Genomic DNA, 16,374 nt, shown 5'->3' with positions numbered 1-16,374 from the left:
CCTTCCCCATGGGACTTGAATTTTGTGCTAGAAAAATTGACACTTCCTCCTTTCGAACCAGCAGCAACAGCAGAATTACAATACTTATCATGGAAAACTGCTTTCCTGCTGGCAATCACTTCAGCAAGAAGGGTATCTTAGCTACAGGCATTAATGGCAGTACAGCCCTTTCTGATCTTCCATCAAGATAGAGTGTCCATGAGAACAAATCCTACTTTTATGCCTAAGGTGGTCTCCAGAGTATCTTTAAATCAGGCTATCCACCTACCTACATTCTTCCCCAACCCACAGAACAGGGGAGAAAGACTGTTGCATACCTTGGATGTACATAGACAATTACGCTACTACCTGGACAGGACCAAGGGCAATAGGAAAACTGACCAGCTACTGGTAGCATATGCAACAGGAATGGAAGGAAAAGCAATTTCAAAACAGACAATCTCTAAGTGGATTGGAAATTGCATTAGATTTTGTTACTCCTACCATGGAAAGAAAACTCCAGAAAACATCAGGCCTCACTCTACAAGGGCTACAGCCACTACCACAGCTTTTCTACGAGGAGTGGCTACCAAAGACATTTTAGAGGCTGCTACTTGGAGCTCCGTGCATACATTTGCCAAGCATTATAATTTACCTTTATACTCTAGATCCCGAGCAGGTTTTGCCACTGCTGTTTTGCAAGGGATCTTAACTACACCATAATTTTATTTTTCCTCCTCCCCCAGTTTGGCTATGGTATTCTACCCATTTGTAAGGACTGCAGATGCATCCTTGAAGGACATAGTACAGTTTTGTACCTACCATAAATGTAGATATCCGATAGGAATTCATCTGCAGTCAGGATTACCCACCCTCCTTCCCCTCTGTGGTACTCCTAGGGTATTTGCCCATCTTATAGCTATCTGGGGGAATCTATTATGGTGTATTTGTTTGTATATATGTACATACATGCTTATTGTTTGTTTGCTCTCTACTATTTGGAATCATTGTCATTTATCCAAATTTGGCCTTCCTAGAGGGCACCTGGCATCTGGGGCAAGAAACACTGAGGAAAATGGCGTCGGCTGATGCCTTTATACCCGAAGAACTGCAGCAATGACGTCGGGTGAAGTGCGACACCAGCCGAGGGCCAGACCCAGACTTTGGAATCCGGCCTACCGAAGGGCTGCCTGACGACAGGACAACCCATTTGTAAGGACTGCAGATGCATTCCTATCGGACATCTACATTTATGGTAGGTACAAAACTGTACTTTCCCTTCTTTGTCTTTTAGCCTTTCTACTGCCCAATGGTATTCGCAAAATGCCTCACTTTTGTCATTGCTTTTTGCAAACTTTGAGGGATACAGATATTCCCATATTTAGACAAGCTTATTCAGGCCCTTCAGTATCTACGCTTCACCGGTTTTATATTACAGAAGTCTGGGGTTCACCATCAGCCTCAAAAAAGTCCTTCCTCGTGCCCTCCCAAGATCATATTTTTCTCTGTTGCAGGATTCAGACCATTCCCATGTTGGCTTCTCTTGCTGCTCCCAAAGTTCTATCTTTGACAACCTTCTGACAGTCTCTTCTTCCTATGTCCTCTATCACAGCCAGGTAATTTATCAGGGTTCTGGGCTTTAAGGCTTCCACTATCCCCATGCTTCCTCTTGCCAGGCTGCATGAACGGAAGCTATAATGGTATCTCAAATCTGTGTGGCTTCAACTTTGCCACACCCTGCATTTCCGAGTTCCTTTGTTTCCATGTCTCAAACTGGAGTTCCAGTGGTGTGTTCAGTAAATTTCTCCCAATCTGGGACTGCCTTTTCAGTCTCTAGTTTCCTCCCAAGTAATATTCAGACACCTCAAGCCTGAAGTGTGATGCTCCTCATTGCCCTCTGACGGTTCAGGGTGTCTGGCCTCCTCAACAGAAGTCAGACAGTATCAGCATAAAAGAGATGAGGATTGACTCTGCTTCTAGCTATACTGGCTTTTTTTATTCCTTTTTATCTTCAGGCCCCCTGAAAATCTTCACGGACAATACCACCGTGATGTGATAGATCAGCAAGCAGGAGGGTGTGAGGTCTTATTTCCTTTGCAGACTAGCTTTTCAAACCTAGGATCTGGCTATCCGTTATCAGGTGACTCTTCAGGTGGTTTACATTCCTTTAGAGCACAGTCTAGTGGCTGGGCAGGTCCAGAACACAAGCTCATAAGTGGATGCTTCACGGGGATGTTTCTGGACATTGTCCATTGCTGGGTTTTTCCTCAAGTACATCTTGTTTACTCCCCTGTGAACAGCTAACTTCCTGTGCTCTATTCAAGAGTACCAAGCCCTGTTGCTTGGAAGGTAGATGCCTTGTCTTTCCTTGGAAGGAAATGGTTCTGTATGCCTTTCCTCCACTTCGGCTGCCAAGAGTTTTGCACAAAATGAAGCAGCACTCTCCAAAAGTCTAATTGTTGACTCCCTTTTGGCCCAGATAGCACTGGTTTCCCCTTCCTTTTCATATGGCCAAGGGCAATCATCACAAATTACCTCACTGGATGGATCTTCTCACACATGACAAAGTCACTGTCCTTCACCTTCATCTGTCCACTCTCCCAACTGATGCTTTGGGTGATAGGGTTTTGATTCCTTTCCAACACTAGTTTTCTGAGGACATGCTTAGGGTCCTGCATGAGGCCAGGAAACCTAATTCCAGAACATCATGTGTGTTCAAATAGAAGGAATTTGCTGTTTGGTGTCTTAAACATTACCAGGATCCTTTTTCAGTGGGGGTCCCCTTGGTTATTTCCTACCTTTGTGAATTACTACATGTTGGCTTGGCATATTCTTCAGTGAAAGCCCACTTGCCAGCCATATCTGCCTGTCTGTCATTTACTCCTCCTTTAAGATCAAGCAGTTTCTTAAAGGCATCTTTCATATTAGACCCTCAAGAAAGCACATTTCCCCTTCTTGAGATTTTAATGTTATCCTTGTAAAACTGACTCACGCCCCTTTCAAGCCTGCTGCTTCCTCTTTCCACCACTGCACCTGGAAGCCTGTTTTATTGTAGAACACGAAAAACACAGAAATCCTCTACCAACAAATGAAACAGCTGGTGTAAAATATAAATAGAATTAGAACAACAGAGCAAACACCAACTGTACCACGGCTAGGAAGTTTTATTGTAAAAACACAGGTAAGCGCTTTCAGGGGTGTACACCTTCATCAGACAACTTACAAAAACATTTCATTCCTTATATAGTATTGGCAGAACACATGATATCAGTTAGGTCTTAAAGATGCAGTGTTAAGAACAAGTTCCAAATACATAGCAGTAGTTCCTTCTAATATATGAGATATCAAATGTATTCATATAGCTTGTTCAACAATCAATGAGTATTAAAACTCAAGTTATATACATGAATCATGGTTCCTCATAATAATATAATAATATTACTAAACCCATATTCAACTATTCAAGAATGTTAAAACTTAAACTATAACTTAAGACATATAAATTTAATCTAGTACAAATCAGTAGTGATAATACATTAATAACATATAATTTATAATTTGTATATAGAAAAGACATATGAATGTGTACATAAAAGTATGAGAATATAGATAGCATATTACATTTGTAAATATATATATATATATATATATATATATATATATATATATATATATAAAAATATGTGCACATGAATAAATAAATAAACTTAATGTATTATAATACCTGAGCATAAATTACAATTGTTAAAAATTTATTGTTAAAATACTAAAATGATAATCAGTGTTTAAGTGGACGAGCTTTTAAAAAAGGTTTCAAAGACACCATATTATTCAGACTTGGGGGTTTATCTGCATTAAACAACATGATACATTTTTGTTCTGCAACCTCCGTGTCATTAGACAAATTTCCCCCCCTCAATCTCTCAGGCAGAACCTGTAGAGCAAGGAACTTAAAATTATGATCTTGTCCCTCGTTCTTGTTATACATAGCAATAGCACTACTCTCTTTACAATTCTTGATGTCTCTGTAGTGTTCTAATATTCTTTCAACCGCCTGTTAGTCTTACCTATGTAAAAACTGAAACATATTGTGCAATAGGCGAGATAAACTACATTAGATGTGCAGTCAGCATATCGACTGCTATTGAAACTGAAACCCTTAAATGGATGGTACATAGTCATGTATATAACTTGAGTTTTAATACTCCTTGATTGTTGAACAAGCTATATGATTATATTAGATATATGATTATATTAGATATCTCATATATTAGAAGGAACTGCTTCTATGTATTTGGAACTTGTTCTTAACTTTGCATCTTTAAGACCTAATTTATATGTGTACTGCCAATACTGTATAAGGAATGAAGTGTTTTTGTAAGTTGTCTGATGGAGTACATCCCTGAAAGCGCTTGCCTGTGTTTTTACAATAAAACTTTCTAGCTGTGGTACAGTTGGTCTAATTCTGTTTGTTTTATTGGTTGCTTTGACCTCTTGTCAGAACGGTGTCTGAGGTACAGACCTTGATAGCAGTCTCACTTCTTGTTTTTTCATAGAGAGAGGATGTGTCTCCATACAAATCCTCCTTTCATGCACAAGGTGGTTAATGAGCTGTCCCTTAATCAATCTGTCTAGCTTCCTTCTTTTTTTCCTTCTCTGCAATCTGCTAGTGAGAAGGTTCGGCATATTTTGGATTTGCATAGCCAGCTTGGATATTATTTAGACAAAACTAAGGCCTTTTGTAAATCTGATCAGCTTTTTGTTTCTTTTCATACCAGGTCTTTGTGTTTGGCAGTTTGTAAGCAAGCCATCTCTTTTTGGATTTCCAAGAACATATTTTTGTTGTTCTTTCCATGGTAAACAATTTTCTGCTTCTGTGAGGTCTTTTTCTACTAGAGCAGTCGCCTCTTCTGTGGCTTTCTTCAAAGGTTTGTTTGCCAACTCCTTGCTTGAAGCTGCTACTTGGTCTCCGGTTCATGCTTTCACATTTCCAGGACCAGGACAAGTCTTGCTAAGGCTGTCCTGCATGAGTTTGTCGAGGGTTCCTCCTTGCCTTCCTCCTTTTACTGTAGCTTTTGTACTCTCTCAGAGGTAATGAATACTGCAACACTGATATGGAAGAACATAGTACAGTTCTGTAAAATCTTACAGTAACAGTACATGTCCTGTTCACTATTGCAGTATTCACTCCCTCCCTCCTGTTCCCTTTTTCTGTTTTTTTTTTTGCATGTTTGGTATTTTAGTACTGACCAAAAGGTTCCTTCCCTTTTCTGGATGGATATGTCCTCCTTCCCACTGGGGGTCCTAGTTCTCTTGGGGCATCTGAGTTGGGAGCATAAGTACTTCACCTTTATGCACAACACTTGCGCAGGGAGCATATGTCTGATGTATGATGCTGCCTAGGTAATAAAGGCTTTGCTATACTGGCCGGATGTTGTGCAATCCTTGGTAGGAGATCCCAGAGGTAATGAATACTCCAACAGTGAAAAGAAGGACATCTTCTGTTATGGTAAGATTTTACAAAGCTGTGCTTTCTATGGTGTACAGTTCTGCATAAGCAGCAGAATTTTCAGGGTTTGGTGGGGATTTGAAGTTTGCTAAAATGTTGCTTAGGAGTAGATACATTGTCTTAAAGAAGCTTCAAAAAGTACCACAGGCAGACGGGGCATAAGGTTTCAGTTTTATTTTGAATGTGATGGCTTTATGGTCAGACCTAACAAGGGTCAATGATGCACAAGGGATAGTGCAAGATTCACCCCTATTGGTTAGGACAAAGTCCAAGAAAATTATCATTCTAGTGTGTTGTCTAATCGTTCAAGGGTATTTTGTGATGGCAAAGTATAGGAATCTCTGGTCTTGTGCATTAGTGGAGGTGTTTCCCAGTCAGTAAACAGTACTTAAAATTACTTTGGAAAATGGTCTTTGAATTAATGTGGAGAGAGCTCTTGTAGAGATGTGTTGTGGCTTTCCTGGGTCATAGGGGGAATTCTGTAGCTAGCCATTATTTGGGAAGGGGACCTTCCTGATATTGATTTGGACATGAATAATCTCTGGTGCCTCGAACTGCTTAACCATCGTTTATGTGACTCTGTTATGGATGACTCCTCCCCAGGCCCCTGTTTCAGTCAGTGTCCTTAGATGCCAAGGACTTGCTTGGAAGAGGCTGTTTCTTAAGGTATCAAGCTGCAGGAAATTTGGGGCTCCCCCCAACACAGACATAAATCTAAAAGAAATTGATAGCCCTGATAACTGTCCTTGAAAGTCTTAAAATGGCTCTGGCTACTATTAGTGCTCTGCACTAGCCATGATTGCCCGGGACATAGCTGTTCAACACAACTTAGCCCTACAAAGTACTTGCATTTCTTCAGATCGAAACTCAATAATAGGCTTTTTGAACAGATCCAAGATGGACCTTCACAAGAAGATGCTACACTGAGTTTTTTTTTTTTTTCAGATAGTCCATCCGTGAGTGCTCCCTACCTAAACAGACAACTGAAATAGTTTTATTCTAGGGCTCCTTGCAAAAATATCTGGAAAACTGATGAATTCTCAGTTTCCTGGGTGTGGATGTTACTCTATACCTTTCCTTCTTTCCAAGGCCCCTTAAAACATCAGAAAGTACCTGCTAAAGATTTTACCAGTGACTTCATTTTGGCTCCGACAACACTGGTTTTCCTTTCTCATGAAACTGTTGAGGGGCAATTACCAAAAACTTCCTCACACAGGACAGTGGAATCTTAATTCATCCCAGAATTCAGAATCTTAGTTTAACTTTGTGGGTGATGAGCATTTGATCCCTTTTAGGCACATTTTTTTCTGTGTACACTCGGCAGGCGTTGAAGGAGGTAAGAAAACTTGTCAGAAACATCCTACTTTAGCCAAATGGAAAAAAATGTCTTGCGGTTGACAAAATAGAGGACAGGATCCCATCTGAAGCAAGGGGGCACCGTTGGTTCTTCAGTACCTGTGTGTATTGCTCACTTTGGGCCTGGAGTACACTTCAATAAAGGCTCAGTTCTCAAACATTTCAACATGTATGCCACTGCCCCCTCCTTCCTTATCAGGTTTCAAACAATTTTTAAAGTGGGTTTTGCATATCGTGCTACCAAGAAAAAAGATGGCTCCATCTTGAGATTTGATGTTTCATTTGGCGAAGTTAACTTTATATCCGTTTTGAACCTGTAGCCAGTTCTCTAAAATGTATAACTTAGAAGATTGCCCTGCTGGTAACTGTGGCTTCTGCTAAACAGGTGTCAGAATTGCAGACCATCATGTCTTTCCAGCCTTTTTTGATCTTTATCAATGATAAGGAGAGTTTCAGAATCAGCCCTTCTTTCATGCCTAAAGTTGTCTGGGTTTACTCAGACTATCCAACTCCAAGAAGGGAGAAAGAATACATCATTGCCTAGATGTCCATAGACAACTGAGATTTTATTTGGAGGAAACTAAAGACAACAAAATCAAATATTTGCATCCTTTGATGGTAAAAAGAATAGACAGCCAGTATTTAAGCAAATAATTTCTAGATGTTTTTCCATCCTGTTCAGTTACGCTATTCTTACTATGGTAAAAGTCCTCCTCAGAATGTCAAGGCTTGTTGGCAGTGGCTACGTTTGAGACTTTTTGGAAAGGGGTAGATTCTAGATTTGTTCTGAAGGCAGCTACTCGGTCCTGTAGTCACACTTTTATCAAACACTGCAAATTATAACTATATCCAGAAGTAGAACAGTGGATGTTTGAGTAGATCACTGTTGCAGTACTAACACCCTCCCTCAATTTCCCCCTTGTATCTCTTTCATTTTCTCCCTTCTTTTGACAGGATTTACTGAGAGCTCTAAGTTTCCCCTTCCATATGTTGGATGAGAAGACTCTTGTGTTTTGGCACATCCATACACCCCCTTTTTACTAGCACATCCTGTAGTGCTAAGGATGGATGTACGGCATGTGAGGAAGGAGCATGAAGCTTTGTAAACTGGCTGGACATGTGGTATCCTTGGCAGGATTAATACTATATTGTAATGGCTGTTGCAGCAGTGATCTATTCAAGCATCTATTGGCATGGTAAGTAAACTTAACTTTACTTTCCTTCCCTCCTCCTGCTTTGTCTTTCATATCCCTTTGGGTTGAGGTGCATACCCAGGCTCCCCCTCCCTCAAGGTCAGGATTCTTCTCCCAATAGGTAAGCAGGAATCTGCAGTATTAGTCTTGGGGAGAAGGGTCCTTCTAGTTGTGCCCTTCCACCTGGAATGGATCATCCTTGGGTTGACATGCTGTGGCTTTTGGAAACAATTCCGTAGCCCACTAAGGCAAAAAAGACCTGAAGGGTAACACCAGTTGAGGTCCTTTGTATTCTGTTGGGGAGGGAGTCTGCCAGGCTTGGAGAGGGAAGGTGAAAGTTATGGCATTTGGACTAGTCATTGAACTTCCGAAGGAAGAATTCCTAAGAGTTGGTACTGCAGCTGTGAATCTACTTAAACATCTACGCAGCTGTACTTTTTGTTAAGATAGTGCAAGTCCATTGAATATAGTGAGTACATTTTTTGATAGTAAGTTGACACCCTATTCATTTTAATTTCCTTTGATTTTAACCACACACACACACACACACACATTGTTTTTCATATTCAGGGTTGCCATCTTGGTTAATATTAGGTCTTGTGTCATTACAACTGCAAAAACTAGCTCCAACTCCAAGACTTCAAGAGCAATAGCCACAGTGAAGATGGTCATGATTAGTTATTTTGTCAAGCTAGGAATGTGAAGCTAGAATGGAGCTATAGCTCGACTCGCCACACTTCTCCATTGCCTGCAGACATTGTTGTGGTGGTGGTGTTCTGATGTCTCCTGTCCTCATGTTAGATCACCTTATCGTAGTCTTACAACATTTTTCCTGTCTTAGTTCCATAGTTCAGTTTGTTATGATTAGTATTTTTGCAGTATTAATTTCCAACAATGCAGCTTCATAATGGACTAAAATACCTGGAGCCAGTCCGAAGTGTGAGCCAGTATACACAGAGCATTGTTGCAATTGTCTGGGACTGGGGATTCATAATTCACTTCCTTGCTGTGGTCAGATGATTTGCAGATTAGGCGGGTTAAAAGCTGTGTTTGTATTCTTCATTTCAGATGAGGGCAGTCTTTCTTGGCAGCCATAATGGAAGTATGTGTTGTCTCATTTCTGTTTTTGTAAATAACATGAATTTGCAAAAGTTTTGAATATTTATAAAATTAAGTGTTGCTAACATTTAATATGTACTGTTTTATTTTTCCTCCCCCAGGGCAATCGTGACGCATCTGTCTGCTTTTGCCATTGCGTCGTGCGTGCTGGTTACATGCTAATTTGCAGATGAGAACACCAGACATTAAGTGTTGTCATGGAAGCTGATAGAAACATTGAAGGTGCTATTAAAACGGAACATTTTTCTGATGTCTGTGGAGAGTCTACCAGAAGCCAGAGTGAGGGAAGTGACTTAACAATTGAGTTTCTAGACATTGGTAACCCTGCTACCGATCTGCAGCCCCCTGCAAAGATGAAAAAGACTTTTAAACTGTTTAATATGAAAAGAGGCATATTGCCTAACTTTTTTTCCAAAAAAGACAATGGGAAAGCACTGTGTAAAAAAGTTATCAGTAAAAGTAAGACACACGATGGCATAATTGAAGTAGAGCACTGTGATGGTAAAAGGGGATCAATCCAAAATGGCTCCGATGCGGAGAAGGACATATATCATCAGAGGTCTTTTCATGATAAAACAGTTTCAAGCTCTCAAAGTGCTCATTGTGATATTAACACCAACTCAAAGCTGAACTTTCACAAAGTATCATCCCTAGAATGCATTCATAAAAACTTAAATGCAGGCAAGTCATCTGCCTCACCAAGACCAAAGAAAGGTCTAAGAGGTCTGCTCAGTAGCATCAGGCGGCACAAGAAGAAGGCTGTTGTACAAAGAGATAGCTGCGATTTCAGCAACATAAAGGATATTTCCATTGGAGATGTAAATCAGGAGCATGCAAACAAGCAGCATGAGAGTGATCCTAAGTTAGGAAAGAAATTGCTTAGTGACAGCGAAAGTGAGCTTGCCCAGACAATGCTCCCAAATTCTTCAGGTGACAAAGACAATAAAACAATTCCTTTAGAGTCTGCTTCAGATGAAAAGACACTAGCAGCTGATTTTAGTACAAGTGCATGCAGAGAAACTGTGCTGGCCAAAGAACCAAAGGACATATACAAAGAGAATTCTTTAAGTGTGAAAACAGATGGAGCTGTTCTTTATAGAAATTCTCAGTTTAGCAGTTTACCAGATATTATAAATAGTGGTTATGTGGAGAGTGACGCACCTTCACTGCATTCATACGATCAGGTTAGTGTTCTATTTGATGTCACCTCTCTTAAAAGTTTTGATTCTTTGACTGGATGCGGTGATGATATCGCTGACCAGGATGATGATAGTATCGGTGATAGTACAGTATCAGCTGAGAGAAGTAAAAATGCTGCAAAAAGAAGCTCTTGCCTTGTTACTTACCAAGGTGGAGGGGAAGAAATGGCCACTCCAGATGAAGTAGATGAGGAATATCTACAAGACCTGTGGGAAAATACAGGAACTGTGGCTGAATGCTATGAAACTGAAAGGTTGCAGTCAAGAATGGAACACCCAGAACCCAATCATTCTTCAGATCAGCATGTTTCTGAAATGCGTGCAAATATTTCTCACCCTGGTCTGACAAGGGCGACTGTTGAAAATACAGACCTGCTAACACCACAGAGTGATCAGCAGGAGTCTGCACCAAACAGTGATGAGGGCTACTATGATTCTAACACGCCAGGAACCTTGGATGAAGGTGGAGATGGCTTTAACCAAAACAAAAAGGATCGTCTTCCTCGGGACAGTTACAGTGGTGATGCACTTTATGAGCTGTATGATCCTGATGACAGTCCAATGAACCCCCCCTTTGATGACTCTCTTGACACTAAAATTCCTTGTTTAAACACTGCTGAAACATTTTTTAGTTTAAGTGAAAAGGCTGATAATTTCTCTCATTTTTTTAGCCAAAAGTTAGGAGTTATGGAAACAGAGGAAGAAAGACTGGCTGTTATTCAACAACAGTTGCTGTGCTGGGAGTTAAAAAGAATGAATGTATCAACCTCAAAAGCACTGGATCTTCTAGACAAAGCAAAACGTGCCATTGAGAAACAGACCTTTGAATGTAACAGTAGAGCTGACGTTACGAATGTGTTAGAAAAAATGCAGCAAAACTGCTTTGCTGGTGAGCAGGCTATATTGCAGCCTTCAAACCTAACTGTTATAGGAAATAATGGTGTTTGCTCCAGGACTGACAAACAGAACTCATTGAACCCATGTAGGAAAAATAAGTCTGAGGGAAGTGAGGGTCAAGTGATTTGTGCGAGTTATAGTTCTGAAAAACTATGCAAGGGTACTTCATGTGATTCCGATTTAGTAAAAACGGAGCTGGAGCAAAAAAACAAGCTTTCTTCACAACAGACAAATCATTTTGAGCTCCTAAAAATGTCTAATAATGGAAACACTGCCATCGTTAATGATCAAAAAAGATTAGATGATTTTTCCACTGAAAAAGAAAAATTTAGCAGGGAATATGAACAAGCTGTTAATTTTTCCCAAGCTTTAGTAGAATTTACGAGTAATGGTACCAGTTTTCCCAATATTTCAGAAAGCCTCGATTGTTCAGATTCTGGTTCATTTACTCAGAGTCTACCTTCTCTCCCAGTCATGGTAACATTTGATGTTGTTGATGTAGAAAATGAAGGAGGCTGTGATCAACAGATTGAAATGAGTACAGCAGATGAAATTGAAGCATCTTTTGAGGCATTTGATGACAGCTGTGTACAAAAAGAGTCATTTGCAGAATATGACGACAGAATGTTTCATGCACATGCTTACAACAGCTTTAGTAACAGTTGGGGTGTTGCTAGTCTTCCTCGCCATCTCAGCCTTTATAGAACGACACCATCAATACCCATGCCACTGTCTCTTAATAGAAGAAGTAGGTCACTTGATACTGACAGTTTGGAATCTGAGCTGTCTAATGTGCCTCTGCCAAAAGGGCGCATTCCATCTCTTGAACTACATAAGGCTGACTGGGGAGGTAAAAAGGTTTCAAAAGGGTGCCCACTTGCTGACTACAAGTGCAATAATCAATCTTTTTATTCAGAGATGAAAGATACAACAGGCATTAAACCATATACGCCATCACAGCAGGATCCGTGCAGCATACCAGGAGATGGGAAGAGGCAGAAAATAAGCACAAATTGCAGTGTCGTGAAAGACAGATGGCAGCACCTTGAAGCTGAGGAAATAAATCCGCCATTTGTTCCTGTAGAACAGTGGCATTCAAAGCATTCTTGTTCTAGAGGGTCTAGGAGAACTGAACACTATAATGCAGTGCCTAGTAATGTCAGACAGGTCGAAAGGCCATCTCATTTACCCTTACCAACAGACTTTCGGTCTCAGAAGGGAGCAAGCACACACAGGAGCAGTCGAGAGAGTACATACAAAAAGCAGACTTTTGGACCTGCAGTGGAAGAAAAATGTGGAACCAGGTTTCCACCTAGACCTGCTAATGACCTTTGCTTGGACAAACCCCCAAAATGTAAACCTGTAGGGGTCACTCAAGGAGTGCCTCAGTTGCATTCAAGTAGTACTGAGAACTTAAAACTCAATCATTCTTCTGACCAATATAGTAGTGTCAGGAGTGCATGTAAAGGAAAAGGTGAACATGCGGTAACTCTGCAGGCTGGTTGTATTAAACACTGTAAAGTAGAACTTTAAAAACTGCCTTAACGATTCCATAAAAAGCAGTTTTTTTTTCTGTATTTGAGTCAGGGTAAAATCGAAGTTACATTTGCAGTATATAACAGGTGCAGGTTTACACCATGATGTGTATCCTCATTATGTATTCTGCATTATACTTTATTTTTGCCTTGTGTATCTCTTTCCACTTAGTGGAGGGGTGTCGGGGAAATAAGATTAGCTTAAGTAATATGACCCTGGAGGCTGCTCCTGTTGCTACCTCTCTTAAAAACTATAAATACATTCAACAAAATGTAGTAAAGGATTTAAAATCATTTATATTTTGCTTTTTGAAACACTTACCAAACGTGGATTGTACTTGAGAAAAACATTTTTTACACTAAGCACAGTGAGTGACCACCCTGCTGAATCGGGGTGAATCTCTTGCATATGCATTGTCAGCATTGTTCATGCAGTATCCTTGTATAATATGTAATGATATTGCGTTCAAAAGTGGCATAGGTCAGTCTTGATTTGCTGAAGACGTATAGTGCCATGTATTTGTCATGTTGCACAGCTGATATTGTAAATGTGTTTGTGCGCTCTTTTTTTGTATATGCTGTGAACAATTTTATAAGCTATGTAGCCCTTCCCAGGGCATTGATGTTTTGGTTGGGGAGTAGAATGCATCACCCTTTGTATTACTTGCTTTCCTAAAAACTGTCTTTGTCTTTATTTTTACGTGTGGTATTTTGATACACGTGAAGGTAATCCTGAAACAACATATTTTGTGCTATTTTTTTTTCTTAGTTTGGTATGACCGAATGATAAACTTTACCCCCTCCCCCCACACACACACATATATGCAGTTGTAAATAATTAAGACCAGTGCTTATGTCACTTGTATGCCTTCTTGCTTCATCAGCCTTAATAAATACTCTGCAGGTGCAGCTGTGTAGTGGAAAATGAGGAAAGCTTCTTAAAGTATATCATCCCTGCAAGAAAACCATTGGAGTAGTAGTAGTAGTAGTTGTCCTCTGGAAAGCATAACTGTTCGTCATATACTGCAGTCTGTTAGCAGGTTTGTGCTAAGAAAAGACCCATGTTTTTCTGGATTACGTTTTTGGCATTCAGTCTTTATGCTTTTATTTTGTTGACCAGATGAGACCCAGGGAGAGACCTTTTAGAGAAAGCTTTTGCTGAGGCTTAAACTTGAATTTGCTAAGTTATTTTTAAATGGTAGTCCTTTACCACAAGGGCTCCAGATTGTTGGTATTCAAATTTAAAACATTTTAGCGATTTTTATGTCTATTGCAGCAACTGAAACTTCACTTGCATTATGAATTGAAATTAAAAGAAAATTTACTTTGCAGACTCGTCCAGCTGCCTGTGTCCATTCTCTTTTGCCATTGACTGCCCTTCTGTAACTATTTCACTTGAGCAGATGTATCAGACTTTCCCCTTGGAGTGATTGTTTTGTTTTCCTTCTCCATTAGTTTCTTTGTATAAGTTAATGTATTTGTGAATTGAGCATGATTACTACTAAGTGCATAAACATTTTCAAAAGTAACATCGGAGTAGTGGTCAGTTTAACTTATTTGTAGTTGCACAACATTCTGATAAGCGATTAAGGGAATTAATCAGAAGCATGTACTCCCTAGCCTTGAACCTGAAAGCTACAAAGCTGTTACCAGACCAGTTTTACTTTCTAATTAAAAATAGTATGCTTTGAAATATTCTGAATAAACTTGCATTAGCCTTCCTGACACACACAGGCAGCAAGAATACGTTTTCATGCTATCTCAACGAAATTCTTTTCACCTGACATTGTGACCTTAATGTTCAGCTGCCGCAGTAACTGTATCAGATCATTGTTAATTTCCTGTCCTGACCACTAGTCACGAACAGAGTGAAGCTGTACCCTGGGCATTTGGTTTGGCAATTTTTTTCTTATTGTTTGTTTTTCACCATCTCTTTTTTCTGTAAATAGTTATAATCCTGACTTGTCATAATAAGTACAGTAACCAATGAACTACACAGCGTCATACTCAAAACAAGTAAAAATAAAAAATGCTGTACCAGATGCCACAAAGGAACTTTGTAAGCTTTTTTATTTACTGTTTAAGAGCTTAAACAGTAAGTAAAACAGTTTGCAAAGGTCATTTGTGGCATCTGGTACAGAGATTTTTTTTTACTTATAATAAATTCAGGTGAAGGAAATGAATGTCATTAATATGCTTTTCTTCTGATATTAAAGACTTGGTGGAGAGGTGTCACATGAAGATGTTTTGGAATAGAAACTCTCAGAAATGGAGATGATGGAGAAAATAAATCGTGCACATTAAAGAAGGTAAGTTTTCAGAAACCTTGAGGCAGCTTGCTTATGTAGTTTTTAACCTTCCCTCTCCATTTGGTTTCAAGGGACAGTAACTAGCTGCGACTTCCTGCTATAGCACGCCATGTTCCTTCAGTCTAGAGCTGTTTGTGCCAGCTACATCGAGAGTTTCTTCTCCTGAGCAGCTTTGCTATGGCAACCTATCTTTTCCTCCCCATCTCATCAGAAGAGCTCAAGTACTACCACCATAAGACCGCTGTCAAATGTCAGTAGATTTTTAGCTACTATTTTTTGACACATTCTCCTCTCCCGTCATCTGGACCAGCAGTTTCTCAGGAAGTTGCACTTCAAGCCACTGGTATGAAATTGCTTCTGTCGTTTGACCTGACTTTCTCTTGCTGCATCTGATCCTGACCCTGACATTGTACTCAGCTTTTCCCTTTAATCTGATAGCCGTATTTTTGATGTCACCCTCCGTTTTTGGCTCCCTGGGTTCATCTGCTAACCAGCTCCCCCCAGCATCTGTCTTCCCCAGTGAGACTGAATCAGATGTTTGCCTGTTCACTAGCACTAGGCCAGGCATTAAGTTGTCCCTTCTTCATTGTGATTTGGCATCAGCTTAGTCCATCATAAGTGTACTCTCCAGAACTAGGTCATCTAGCTTCTTGTCTTGTATTATGTTCTACTATTGGCCTACCCCTTCCTTCAGCTTGGGGGACATCTTTGCATCACTCTAGGACTGAATCAGAAGTTGGGTATCTGACATCAGGTCTGGCTGTTGTGTAATTAGCACTGACTCTGGCATGTGTCAGCCATTTTCACACTGTTGGTCCGTCTACCTCTCCACCTCTGAGATTTGTGTCACCCCACCGTGCCACCACATTCACATGCCTCTAGGCAGGTTCCTACATTTTTAGTGGCAACCCAACCTTTATATTCACATTAATGGTTCCCTGTAAGCAGTCTCACGTATTAATTGATGGTACAAGGCCCTCATCTGGGATATGTTTCAAATGCTGTTGCCCAGTATTTATCATTTTATGTCCTAAAAAGTGAAAGTGGTGGTGGAGGATGATGAACAAACAAAAGTGTCCCCCCAACATCCAGTCACATGGGCATAGGTAAATAGGTTCTTAAAGGCAGATGGCCTCTGTAACCAAATAGAGCATGGCCATATGGCCATTCAGCCTTCAGAGTTTAGTAGTTGGATTTGCCACCCCACTCAGTGAGGGCCAGCTGCTTACCCCAGGAGTGAGTTTGCAGGTACCCATCTAATTATCAGTGAAGAACTTG

At 40.2% G+C, this 16,374-nt stretch overlaps 1 protein-coding gene across 3 annotated transcripts in view; it reads left to right on the top strand.

Annotated features, from left to right (window-relative positions):
* The window catches only part of AMER1 (APC membrane recruitment protein 1), a 243,290-nt gene extending 228,974 nt beyond the window's left edge, over nt 1-14,316 (top strand). For 2 of the 3 annotated variants that reach the window (XM_044057718.1, XM_044057720.1), the window contains exon 3: nt 9,258-14,316. In XM_044057718.1, the coding sequence (XP_043913653.1) occupies nt 9,354-12,785 (3,432 nt within the window). In that variant the 5' untranslated portion in view covers nt 9,258-9,353 and the 3' untranslated portion in view covers nt 12,786-14,316. Of the gene's footprint in view, nt 1-7,798; nt 8,041-9,257 lie in introns of all 3 variants that reach the window. The other variant, XM_044057719.1, reaches the window with a different exon arrangement.
* The last annotated feature ends 2,058 nt before the right edge of the window (nt 14,317-16,374 follow it).

This window comes from Protopterus annectens, chromosome 15.part0 (assembly GCF_019279795.1).
Source record: "Protopterus annectens isolate FY-2018-M chromosome 15.part0, PAN1.0, whole genome shotgun sequence".
In the NCBI taxonomy this organism is placed as follows: Eukaryota; Metazoa; Chordata; order Ceratodontiformes; family Protopteridae; genus Protopterus; species Protopterus annectens.
Note: the sequence above shows the minus strand (reverse complement) of the source record. Positions and strands in the feature narration are given on the sequence as shown.